The 13,393-nt window shown below is 34.1% G+C and overlaps 1 protein-coding gene across 5 annotated transcripts in view; it reads right to left on the minus strand.

Annotated features, from left to right (window-relative positions):
• LOC126759164 (frizzled-3) overlaps positions 1 to 13,022 on the minus strand; it is a 485,412-nt gene extending 472,390 nt beyond the window's left edge. For all 5 annotated transcript variants that reach the window (XR_007666974.1, XR_007666972.1, XR_007666971.1 and 2 more), the window contains exon 1: positions 11,858 to 13,022. Coding sequence is in view for 1 of the 5 variants with exons in the window: in XM_050473837.1 (XP_050329794.1) it covers positions 11,858 to 12,148 (291 nt within the window). In the remaining 4 variants the exon portion in view is untranslated. The remainder of the gene's footprint in view (positions 1 to 11,857) is intronic.
• Between the last annotated feature and the right edge of the window lie 371 nt (positions 13,023 to 13,393).

Below are 13,393 nucleotides of genomic sequence, written 5' to 3' on the forward strand. Positions count from 1 at the left end.
TTTGTATGTATGTATGTATGTATGTATGTATGTTTACTACTACTACTTATTCCTTTACACGACCGGCAAAAGAACTCTGCCGGCAAAGTGCGTATGTATGTAAGTATGTATGATCAAACCAGAGCACAATAAAGCATGTTTTTTTCTGCTCTAACGCATCAATAGGTTGCTCCACAACAAAAACTTCTACCGCAACGCACAATATCATTTATAATACAGGAAAATAACAACAACACAAATAACAAAGAGATCTAAAAGCATGATATGGCTTATATAATAGCAGGAAAATGCGTCTAAATGAAGGCATGATGAGCTACGCATGATCGTTCTTTTCTCTACATTTCCAATTTATCTTTTATTTCATTTATGGTTTTTATGCGCTTGCTTTCATTTGTGAACTGCCAACATTCATTACACCATTTATGCCAAACACTTCGATGCTGCCGCTGCTTTGGTGTGCTACGCACAGGCATATGGCGATATGACTTGTGTATGCCTGTGTGTATGTATGTATATATGAGCCTACAATGGTATTTGTAATGAAACCATTGAGGTTTCTGTGCATCAACAGCTTTGTAAATTATTATGAAATACGCGGCATAATGCAGCGCTCCTACACACACAAACAGACCACTACTTACAATGCCATAATAAGCTAAATGTTGTTGTAATTAATGTTTTTGTGGAAAATGCCATCTGCTTTGATCTCCGCTGATATTGTGTTTTTATAATTTTTATTTTCCTCCGGCATACCTATTCAAAGCGCCATTGAATGCCCGTACGCCTTTGAGTCGTTATCGTTTATCTTCACTTCAAAGTCGGAAATAAAAGTTGAGTGTTTGTAGGCAGAGTTGAGTGTGGATTAATGCAGCTGATCGGTTATTACTTGTTGTAATTTTAATAATAAACTATGGAAATATGTTTTGCTTTGTGTGCGCTTTCAATTAGCTCGCTTTGATCTTGTAGGCTTTGTGTTTCATTAATTTCCGCTCAATAAAACTGTACAATTTAACTCGAAAATTCTCTTTGAACTCGCTGAAACATATTTTATGAACATATTTTGTCTACTATTAACAGAAAAAAATTTCATAAACCATTGGAAATTAATATGAACAACTTATAGAATTTTTATAGATGGTATGTATTAAAAAATCTTTGAAAACTGCATACAGCCTTACTTAAAAAGCCGAATATCTCGAGAAGTATTAATGATAGCGATTTTGACCTCGAACCTTTTTTATAGCAAATACAATTTTCTACAAATTTGTCATGTACATTTTTTCTATAGCTCCTGTCATTTACGAGATATATACAAAAAATTGCGAAATTCTTGGAAAAATCGAGTTTAGAGCCCCGTACTACCACGCCGGTGTGAGTTACGACTTTGTTGCACTGGGCACTTTTGTAGCGTGAACAATTCTGAGAAATATGCATCTAAAGTCAAAGCGATGCCATAAAATACCTCTGATCTGTAGGAATTTAAAGATAAAAACTCACGATTGTAGTGTATTTTCTATGGAAAATTTTTATAGGCCTTGGTCCAGTTCTTAATGTTAATATTAAGGGCTAAAATTTTCAAGGGATTTTTTTTAGGGTATTTCCAAGGAAATTTCGTGACGGTAGTGGAAAAAATTAATAGTAAAAAAAAAACACCCTAAAGTATATGATATATGCTGTGTTAGCCCGCTCTGATCTCCAAGGCATTTTGGAGCTTATTGAAAAACCTCGTAAAATAATTTGTGCCAAATTATAAGAAGATAGCTCCTCAAATAAAAAAGTTTTCTATACAAGGACTTGGTTTAGATCATTCAGTTTGTATAGCAGCTATATGCTATGATCTGAAAACTTTGCTCAGATATTATAAGCGTGAACTTAGATAGTGATTTATGGTGAGTTTGATGAAGATATCTTGTCAAATAAAACAGTTTTCCATACAAAGACTTCAGACAGACTGATCAGTCAGTTTGTATAACAGCTATATACTATAGTAGTCCGATCCGAAAGCTTTGTTCAGATATTATAACGAGAACTGGAATAGTATTTATGATGAAAATGTTTCGTCAAATAAAAATTTTTCCCATACAAAGACTTCAGACAGACTGATCAGTCAGTTTGTATAACAGCTATAGACTATAGTGGACTGATATGGACAGCTTCAAAGCAGCTTCTTGGGAGAAAAGGACGTGTGCCAAAATTTCAAATCGCTGACTTAAAAGAAAGCATACTAAAATTTACTAAAACCGTTTTATTCCTCATAAGTACTCTCAATACAAGAGACTAATTGTAGGTCATTAATGCATTTCTGTTGTTGTTTTTGCCTATTACAAGACCATTAAATTTCAGAGAACTCGAAAATGAAAACCAATTTGAGAAATAAAATCGAAATTCCAAAAAAAAAAATGAAGAAAGCAATAATTCTGTGGAAGAACAAAGTCAAAAAGAGAGTAAAAACTGTTAAAAACCTTAATGCGCCATGAAGGGTTGCACCTTCGCGCTGCAGTTGAATCATTATGCAGCGAAAAATGCTAATTTACGGAAATTTAAACACTTCAACAACAACAACAACAACAACAAGAACAACTAAAAGCCACAACAAAACAGCAGGCAGAACAATTATACGAAATGAGTGGAAGTGAAAAAGCAAAAAGAAATCATGTTCACAGCAGACGTCCAGCAAATATGAAAAAGAGGCGGACACCAAAGACGTATCGAACCAAAGGTGCACTGCATGAGTCGTAAGAGCAGAGAAGCAACAACAACAACAGCAAATAGGTTAATTTAAAGAAGTGGAGCGTTCGCTGTTGGCCGCGCTGCAGATGCGCTGCGCGGAACAAGCAAATTCTTTTACGTATTGGAACAATTTTCGATTACAACGGCCAACAGGCGTACACAAGCACACACACACATATAGACATACAAGTAAAACTGCATTTCGTTTGAAGTGCATTGCACAGCAGACCAAACATCGGCAGACGCCTGCGCAGACAGACGAAACGTCATGCGGACAATTTGAAAGGCCAGCACACGAAAAGGGGAAGCCGACAAGCAAAAAAAGGCCTGAAAGAAATTGAACAAAAAAACAATGAATGCAGGGGAACACATGCAATTGCATGATACTCTAACGGCAGCAGACCAGTGGCCGTGTCCGCCGCAACGGAAGGTGCTAATGGACTTTTAGGACCGGCAGCAACTGCGACGCCTTAGCTGGGCTGCAGCATTATGAGCGGAACGGCAACCTTTCTTACTTTCTTAATTTTTGTGTTTTTGTTTTTTTTTTTTTTTAATTTTATACTTTTTTTTTTTTGAGTTTTACACAAAGAATGCGCCAAAGAAGAGGCGTTTATTAGTTGGAAAAGGAGACTATCCCTTTTTATGCTTTTGGTTTGTGCATTATACGCTATTATGTAAGCATGCTTGTATGTACACGCTGCTAACAGCTTCCACGATCGGTAAAAGTGGAAGATAAAAGCAATTTATTGCAGCGAGCGGAGGAAAAATTGAAATTTTCATGGTGCATTAGAGGTCAGCCAATTCATCGGCAATTCCACATATACATAAGTATGTATGTATGTATGTATATCTGAAAGAGTAGAAATTCGGATGATAAGACAAGATTATAAAGTAATAAGACGAACGTTGGAATATTCTTACACATACATACATACATATGTACTTATTTATACGCTAGATAATGTAAGTATGTATATACATACATATGTATGTACATACATACATATATACATATGTGTAGTCCGAGTAAGTATGTGAATCCATTTAACATTGTAAAGAAGATTAAAAAAGCTTAAAAAAATATAAAGAAACAATAATAATTTGGTTCTAAACTTAAAAGCAATCAGTTATTCCGAAAATTCGAAAAGTAGTTTTCTTAAAATTAAATTCGAATTTCTTAAAACAAAATTCCTAACGTAATAATACTATTACGTTTCCTTGGAAAATTACGTAGAAAATTCTACTGGTTGTAAAACATTTATTTCGAACTTATGTTCGAAAATGTTTTCTGCACTAATAATTGTCTGGAATTCTACTTGAAACGATCTTAATAATACTATTATAATTCCTTGGAAAATTACGTAGAAAATTCTACTGGTTGTAAAGCATTTATTTCGAACTTATGTTCGAAAATGTTTTCTGCACTAATAATTGTCTGGAATTCTACTTGAAACGATCGTAATAATACAATTATATTTCCTTGGAAAATTACGTAGAAATTTCTACTGGTTGTAAAACATTTATTTCGAACTTATGTTCGAATATGAAAAACGAAAATGTTTTCTACACTAATAATTGTCTGGAATTCTAGTTGAAACGATCGTAAAACACCACTGCTTGTAAACAGCTGTTTCGAACTTATGTTCGAATCAAAACAAATAACGTAAATAAAAATATACACATACATATGTAAATATGTACATATATGAGTTAGGAAACAGCTATTACGAGTTAGGAAACAGCTATAACTTAGTTATGATGGAAGATGAAAGCAAAACTTTTTTCAATAACAGTTATATTATATTCTACCTAAAACGATGTTTCGAACTTATGTAGACCTTTTTTCTTAAGTAACAACATCTTTAGTACAAAGAAAAATATTTACAAAATAATAAGTAAATTTGAAAATAAAAATATTTGTTAAAAAACTGTAATTTCGAAATTTCGAACTTAGGTAAAAATATATTTTGTTTAAAAAGAACGAATTTAGAATCAATAGAAAATTGAATTATTTTACAGAGGGCTGTTTCGAGCAAATTTACAAATTGAAAAATTCCAATTTCGAATTTTCGAACTTAGGTACAAATCGTGTTTTTTTTTTGTTTAAGAAGAACAAATTTAAAGAAATATAAAACTCAAGCATTTAACAAAGAGCTGTTTCGAACATATGTATGCAGTGTATAAAAATGAACTTTGACAAATGGCTATAGCTAAGTAAAAGCAATTCTACGAACCTATTTTCCAGTTTTTTGAGTATATTTTTGAATAGTTCTTCTTGTAAATACCATATACTATTATATTTTATAACGAATAAGAAATCATAATGTTCGAAAAATAAATATTTCGAAATCAAGTTCAGATTGGAACATTTTTTTTGGAAATCGAGGTAATATATACATATTTTAATTTCGTTAAAAACAAATAAAAAAGTTTATTGTTTGAAAATATAATTTTCGAACTTGACTTCGAAAAAGCAAAAGTTCCTACTACGAAACTAACTGTATTTTACTGAAAAAAAATTTACTGTTTGAAAAATATAACTTTCGAACTTGACTTCGAAAAAGCAAAAGTTCCTACTACGAAACTAACTGTATTTTACTGAAAAAAAAAGTTTACTGTTTGAAAAATATAATTTTCGAACTTGACTTCGAAAAAGCAAAAGTTCCTACTACGAAACTAACTGTATTTTACTGAAAAAAAAGTTTACTGTTTGAAAAATATAATTTTCGAACTTGACTTCGAAAAAGCAAAAGTTCCTACTACGAAACTAACTGTATTTTACTGAATAATAAAGTTATGATATGCTGTATGGTAAGTATTTGACATTTTGTCGTAGTTATGAATCGCTTTACTACATCATCTAAGCACATTGGTCGCGTAATTGTTATTGTAATTACCGCAATTACTGTTATGTATTCACTGTTATACAAAAACACATTCATTATACTGTGTGTATACAGATTTATTTGAACATCACAGCATTCTTAACTAAGTGTTGTCTGTTACGTTGCGTGCTTCTTTGCAACCATGTGCCAAAAGGTAAATACATACATATGTATATACCTGCGTATTATGTATGTAGCGATACTTAAGTGTTGTTTACACACAAAATAATTGACGCACCTTCTTCAAAATCACACTTTTCGCTTGCATATGGCATCTCAGCGCGTTCGAAAGTATATATAGCGGTTGTGTGTGTGCCAGCAATAGAATTTACAACAACAATAAAGCAATATCGGCGTTATTTTCATCTTCAGCCAACAATCACCTGTGGGAGCGCAATTTGTTTGCATTGGAAGCGGCCGAAGGAAAAAAAATATGGCTGGGCAGAAAGGCAAATAAACAAATAGTATTTCAGACGCACAATTGGGCAGATAATATTGGAAATACATATGTACATATATACATATGTAAGCAAGTATTTATAGCTGTAGTTTGAGGCGGCTGCTCACAAAGCAATTGCTTAGATACATACATACAAACAGCCAAACAAATCAAAGTGCAGCATGTCTGCTTCAGACGCTAAGAAAACTACACACATATACATACTTACATATGTGTACATACATACATAAACGCATAACATATGTACGATTATTTTTGTAGTTTTTAAGAACTTCTCTTGACTGATTAATCCTGATTGAGCAGTGAAGAAATGTGCACATACTCATATACATGCATGCATACGTACACACATGTGCGCGCATTGGGAAGGTAAACAGTGTAAACACTTAATCCGACAGCAGCGACAAAAAGGTGGCGCTTTAAATTCAAAGATAAATAATTAAAAGTAAGCAAAGCGCTAGAAAACAGACATACATACTTATACGTATGTATGTATATAATATTTACTTATATACGTACTAGTATGTACAAAGATTTTCTATTCAAACGCTGTTGAAACAGACAGGAAATCTATTAAGCTTTTTCGAAACTCAAAAGCAAGTCAGTCGTAATTTTAATGTACATACTATATATGTATATATATTTTTAAAATCATATGTACATATTTATAACGTATGTACATAAGTATCTATGTAACACTTATCTGCAAGTCTTTATAAATTGCATATTTCCTATTAGCAACTGGCTACACGAAAAACTAACTAAAAACTATCGATACATACTTACATTAAAAAAAAACCAAAGCATACATACATACATACATACATACATGTACATATTTATTCACGCACATATGTATTTATGTATGTATGTTTTGCATTTAAATGCCTTGGCCAATCTCTATGGGCGAGACCACTTACTGAAATTGTCTTTTAATTTGACAGCAACAACTTGAGCAAATAACCTATAAGAAATACAGCAAAATACTGATAATAGTACAACAACAAAACACAATTACATGAACACGCAAACATACAATTGTTATTTACTACACTCCTTTCACCTGTTCCACTAAATACAAACACATGCACACCTATATTCAAACATACATACATACAAACAATGATATTTGTAGACTGATAAGAGAAATATGCTAAATTTTATACCCAAAGCAACAAATTTTGATTTAAAACAAAAAAAAACCTTAACTTTGGCAACGAAGGTTCAATACCCTCCACAAATACAAAATATTTCAGACCAGAACTCGTTTATGATCGGCTGGTTTGTATGGCAGCTATATGCTACAGTGGTCTGAACTGAACAATTTGTTCGAAGATTATAACGTTGCCTCGGACAAAAAACCGTTCCCACGACAGTCGGGTCTATGTACGTAACCGGAACGGACCCGGATTTTTGTCCGACCACGGACTGTCAACTCGGCAGAATTCTGTCGCTACAACAACAACAATAAACACGCCAAATTTTCGGAAGATATCTCGTCAAATAAGACAATTTTCCCTACAAGAACTCGATTTTGAACGGACGGTTTGTATGACAGCTACTTATGTGCTATAGTGCTGCGAGGTGAACAATTTCTTCGAAGATTGTAACAATAATATGTGCCAGTTTTCATGAAGATACCTTGTAAATACCAAAAGTGTTTAAGTTTTTCATAAAAGTACCTAATTTTGTTCGATTATATAGTAGATATGTATTATATGTGACCTGGTCTACGGAAAAGGGGCTTAGGTGTCAAAAAAAAGGAGAACAATTAATGAGATAACGAGAAACTGACGATTATTTTTAACAGCTTTTCCCAGAAAACTAGTTTACGCACGTTAGCTCCCTTTTCGTAGACCAGGTCACATATGCTATAGTGGTCCAATATCAGCGAACAATTGTTTATAATGATTGTTTTATTGTGATTTATTTTCGTTTTTTTTTCCAATTGTTTTTTTTTTTTTTTTTTTTTTTAATTTTAAAATTATTTTTGCAGTAAAATGTGTTGGGTATAAAATTTCATGTATGTATGTGTTTGCCGGCTTGTCATTTTCATAACCGTCAAGCACAATAAGTTACACTTGATTCGTAACCATTCGTAAATACTCGTTTTATTACTTCTGTCTTGTTAGTTTTTTAAGACTTCGTTTTGTTTAATTTTTTTTTTGTGTTGGTAGATAAGTTTATCACTCTTATCTTTTACATTATTTACTCCCACCTTTCTTTGCGCCCCGTCCAACTGTTTTTCATTCACTAAGAATGTTGTCAGCACAATTATGTGTAAATAAAAATTTTAAAATTCTAGTTTTTTGAAATTAAAAAAAAGTAGTGGATATGATGCATATCGGCACCGAAATGCAAAATAACAGTTTTCATAAGTTTACAGGCGTAGGAAAAACGATATAATAGAAACCACTCATATGGAAACAAAATTTGAGTTTTGGTTATAAAATGGTTATATATTGGTTATATCTGACAGCGGGAGTTTAAATTTTATAATACCTACATATATGTATGTATGTAATATGATATTTACTACATCATCTCGAAAAATAGTTCGGTTTTGTTTGGTCAACTTTAAAAACTCATTGAAAAGTAACGAAGGGCGACCATTAGAGAGAGCTAGACCTAAGCCTACCCTTTTAATCGTCTGCAGATTCCTTAGTTCAATATATTGACTCAAATTTACTTGTGAAAGTTCATCACAACCTCAAATATTACATTATTATTTAAAGTATTCGAACTGCAGCAGTAATCAACATGAAATATTAGATCCGGATACAGCAGTTTCTAACGTTTCCTCGACGTTCGAGTCTAAAAATGTACGGATTCGGCTTTACCTACTTTATGTACATATATCCGGTCAATTCTGTTAAGGGGTTAGGCGTAGTCAGAATTTTGAACCGCTCAGTAGATTTTAATGAAATTTATACAGCTTTTAGAATACATAATAAACTCGGGCCTGATCGAAGGATTTTTTTTTTCAAAAATTTCGATTTTTTAAGACCAATTAACTGTTGATTTTTTCCCAAAAATTTAGACAAAAAATTTCCTGAGGCCGCCATTTTGTTAATTTTTGAAAAAAAAAATCCTTCGATCAGGCCTAGGATTATCTATTTATAAAACTAATTTTTTTTGTCCGATTGATTTTAGATGAATCTCAAAGGACTTATGGTTGTCATCTTTTTTTTAATAGCTATAACTTGGAAATTAATTTTTTTAAATTTTCGTGACTTTATGAAAATAATCTCATTTTTAAAATCGATTTAATAGCCACTGAAAATTCTCATTTTTCGTGCCTCTGACTACCCTTAACCCCTTAAGCAAAACCAATCAGAATTTGTGAACAACTCATATAAACTGAAATTATATCGGGTTCAAACAGTTACAGTAGAGGCCCGCTAATCCGGACATGGCCTAATCCGGATTCCACTGTAATCCGGACAGGGTTAAAAAACTCAAAATTTCTATTATGTCCCTTGTAATCCGGACTGACATTCTCTATCCGTAGTCTCTAATCCGGATGACATGTTTATTATTCACTACATTCGCTTTTATGCTTTATTGGTTTAAGATTTTTTTGTTTTTTTGGAACATGTGTATTATTTGTTATAATAAACAAACAGAAATTTATAAATATTTTTTCATAATACATAGTTCTGATATGTCTTTGGTAATCCGGATTTCCTTATATTCCGGATAGGGGCCGGTTTTAATTGATCCGGATTAGCGGGCCTCTACTGTACTAGTAATTTTTTGCAAAGACTAAAATCGGTCTAATATCAGATATGCTGGTTCAAACTTAGGGCAATCTATATAATTATATAAACTTTAATCTGCAAGTATGTAGATCCGAGCATATACATATGTATAGTATATACCACACACTAAAAAGTCAGTAATTCATCGCTTTGCATTCGCAAACCATTTCCAACAACAACTGATGTTGATATTAAAGAAATTTTCACAAAACACGTACAAACGAAACTTCTGAGAATTTTCTTTACGAGCGATAAAGTCAGTATCACACACTTAGTGGGCCACTATATACACACATACAAACTAACAAACATATATATGTCTGTAGTACGGACGGCCACAGGCGGCCGATCGGTCGAGCCGTTGTCATTCACTACTTGAGCTGTCATTCAACGGCTGTGCGTGCTTATCTAAAGTGTCTGATCTTTATATGCGAGTGCTGGCGTGTGAGCAAGTGGTTTTTCCATTTGTATTTAGCCGCGAAACGCAAAGGAACGCATCTCAACACAGCACTCCACCGAACTCATCAAAGGCATGCGGGGCTTTCGGTGGCACGACACAGCAACTAACAGTTAGACAGATGTGCCGCGCCAAGCAACTCGCGCTGCAATTATTTGGAAACGAGTATAGCTATAGGTAGGAGGCTTTGATGGTGGCTGGATTAGGTGTTGCAGTGTAAATCAAATAATTGCGAATGTAAATTATTAAGGCTTTTAGTACGCTTTGAATAAAACATGAAGGAAAATGTTGTTCTAGCAAATTGTTGTAAAAAAGGTTAAGTAATTAAATAGAAAAAAGTAAAAAATATGTACTACGCTCGGTCTCTTAAAGGCACTGTCAAGCTGATCTTCAGCGCACTGGAATTAATGGAAATATAGGTATACGACATAAAAAATACCCTTTTATCTTCCTTAAACTTTCAGCCTGATTCATAGAACCGTTCGAAATTAAATGGATCATCGCTCAAACTTAAGCTGATTGTTTTTCTCACTTTAAGAATTTGAGTAAAATTTTATTAAGAGTTTTGTATTAGATGAAAAAGATCTCGACATTTTGTGTATCCAGTTAGTTTACTACAGAAGGTCTTTTATAAATGAGCGACATGTCGGAGGTCCGTCCTAACTTATAAAATATATATGTATGTACATACATACATAGGTATGTATGTATATGACCAACGAAAGCAGCTGTCTGTCTCAAAAAATAAATGCCGAAGCATGTTCTTTCGAATGATAATAAACATTCCCTATTTAATTTGAAATTTCTGTATTTTTTCTTTAAAAAAGTAGGAAACCTCGAAATGGATCACTCTTTAGGTGAACTAGTCTTTCAGTTTTTGTGAAAAAATTCTTTTCATTTACGAACCACCGATATCGGATATCTATAGCATATAGCTGACACAAGCACTGACCGATCGAACTCAAGTCTTTGTGTAAAAAATTCTTTTATTTGGTAAAATATTTTCACGAATTTTGACATAGGTTTTTATCTGAAGCAACGCTACAGAACATATTGTTCAGATGGTACCACAAAAGCATATATATGTATGTAGCTATCATATAAACGGACCACCTTTCCAGAGCTTCGTTGCAAACGAAGTTAACGTCTTTTCTTCGACTTCATTAACTACAGCAAATTTATCCAGTTATGATAACCTCTAAAGTATTATAAGCGCTCGTTATTTTATCTATAGTTTATTTATGCCAGTTGTCTGTTCGCTACGCCACTCTCCAAACTTTGACGAATCGCAAAGAGTAACTGTAAACCAAATTGATTAGCCACACAATAACTCTATACATATTTTTGGCTGAGCGATTCATAGTTTCTCTATTTAAGCATGACAGAAAATCAAATCCGGCACTAATGTGTCATAACTCAGTGAGCTCACAGCTAATTTAGCAGTTTTTGAAAGACGTTATTGTACTCGTATTGGTTATTATTGCCTATTGGTCACTTTCGTGCACTTTTCGGTAATTTCTTTGTATTATTTGTCATTTTTGTATTTTTTGTTTTTTGTACCCACCCGCAGTTCGGCTTCCAACTGGTTGGTGTGTCCGGCCAAATTCGGCATAGCTGTCATGTTGTAGCCCAGACCCTGACATGCCGGCACCGTGATGCGTTGACATTGTAATCCATTGTTGCCATTGGCAATGCCCACACTGCTGCTACTGCCGCTGATGACACCGTTGGACATGTGTTGATTCGTTGCCGAGCCGGTGTTCGCAGCGTGAGCGGTTGCAACTAATTGCAGGATAATGCAGTAGATTACAGAGCACATGCTCGCATAGGGACGACACATTTTATGGGAGCACATTGTGTTTAATAGCAACTATTTGTTGTTGTCACTTATTTTATTATCAAAAAAATATTTTTTAAATTTTGTATTTGTTGTTTTTGTAAATATTAAGCAAACTAGTACAACTTTGTCACTGGCATATTACGCAAACGCGCCCGAATTCTAAGCGTACAGCGTTGTGCAGCTTACCAGGCACACTTTTTTATTTTACATTCCTTTTTGGTTTTCCATGTAAACAATCTGCGTTGTTATTTAGCATTATTATAGCATGCCACAAACACTTATTATTTATCTACTGCCCCTCTTATTGTATGCTTATTGTTTTTGCGGCTGTTCTCTGCCGTTTATGCTACTTCTTTGTGTTGTTTCCTTCTTTACACATTCACTGCCGCAGCAAATAAATAGCAGCTTTACACGATTTTATGGAGCACTGACTATATGGCCACTTTTCATGTTGCGCTTGTCGTTGTTGTTGCTGTCGGGTCACATGAAAATAACATCAAAGCGCATGGAATTCCCTCAAGCGCATCAAAAACACAACACAAAAGGCAGAAACCGAAAAGAATGCGAGTAATACAAAAACGCACAAAGCAGCCAACCGCCAATGTAACTGAGTCAAGCGGCGTTGCCTCAGGTAGGCAACGAGTTTTCGTGCGTTCGCACACCAACACAAACGCGCGCACACGTACTTAATCAGCGCGTAGCCTAATTATGAGTTTTCGTTGTTATTTTTGTGTTTTCTACAAAAGTGTGTAAGAAATCTCGCACACGCACTTCAGCGTAAACAACAAACACACACGACGCGTTTACGTTACACTTTGTTGTTGCTGCACTAACTTTTGTACAATAAAGGTACGGAGCGCGCTCGTTATAGCACATACGTTTCACTCGACATCCGCTTGAAGAATTCTTCAAATTTCCACTAGGCAGCTGTTGATATACCTCGGCCGCAAAGTGTACGCGCTTCAAACTGGTTCGAGCGCTTTCAAACATGTTGCATGCAACTACCAAACAGTCTGCCAAGTTGTAAGCGTTGTTGTTGATTTTGCACACCAAGCGGCAAATTTGCTTTCATCTTCCCTGCTCGTAGTTTATCTTTTTCGTTGTGCCGGTTTTGTTTATTTTTCCCGGCTATAATGTTTATGCCGTTCGCAGCCGTGTTCTCTGGTTCGATTTGTGTGGCTTCGAACATAATTTTCATTTTTGTTGTGTTGTTTGCGTTCGTTGCAACCACTAATGGGGGTACTTGTAGTGTTTAGTCGT

This window comes from Bactrocera neohumeralis, chromosome 5 (assembly GCF_024586455.1).
Source record: "Bactrocera neohumeralis isolate Rockhampton chromosome 5, APGP_CSIRO_Bneo_wtdbg2-racon-allhic-juicebox.fasta_v2, whole genome shotgun sequence".
Classification (NCBI taxonomy): Eukaryota; Metazoa; Arthropoda; class Insecta; order Diptera; family Tephritidae; genus Bactrocera; species Bactrocera neohumeralis.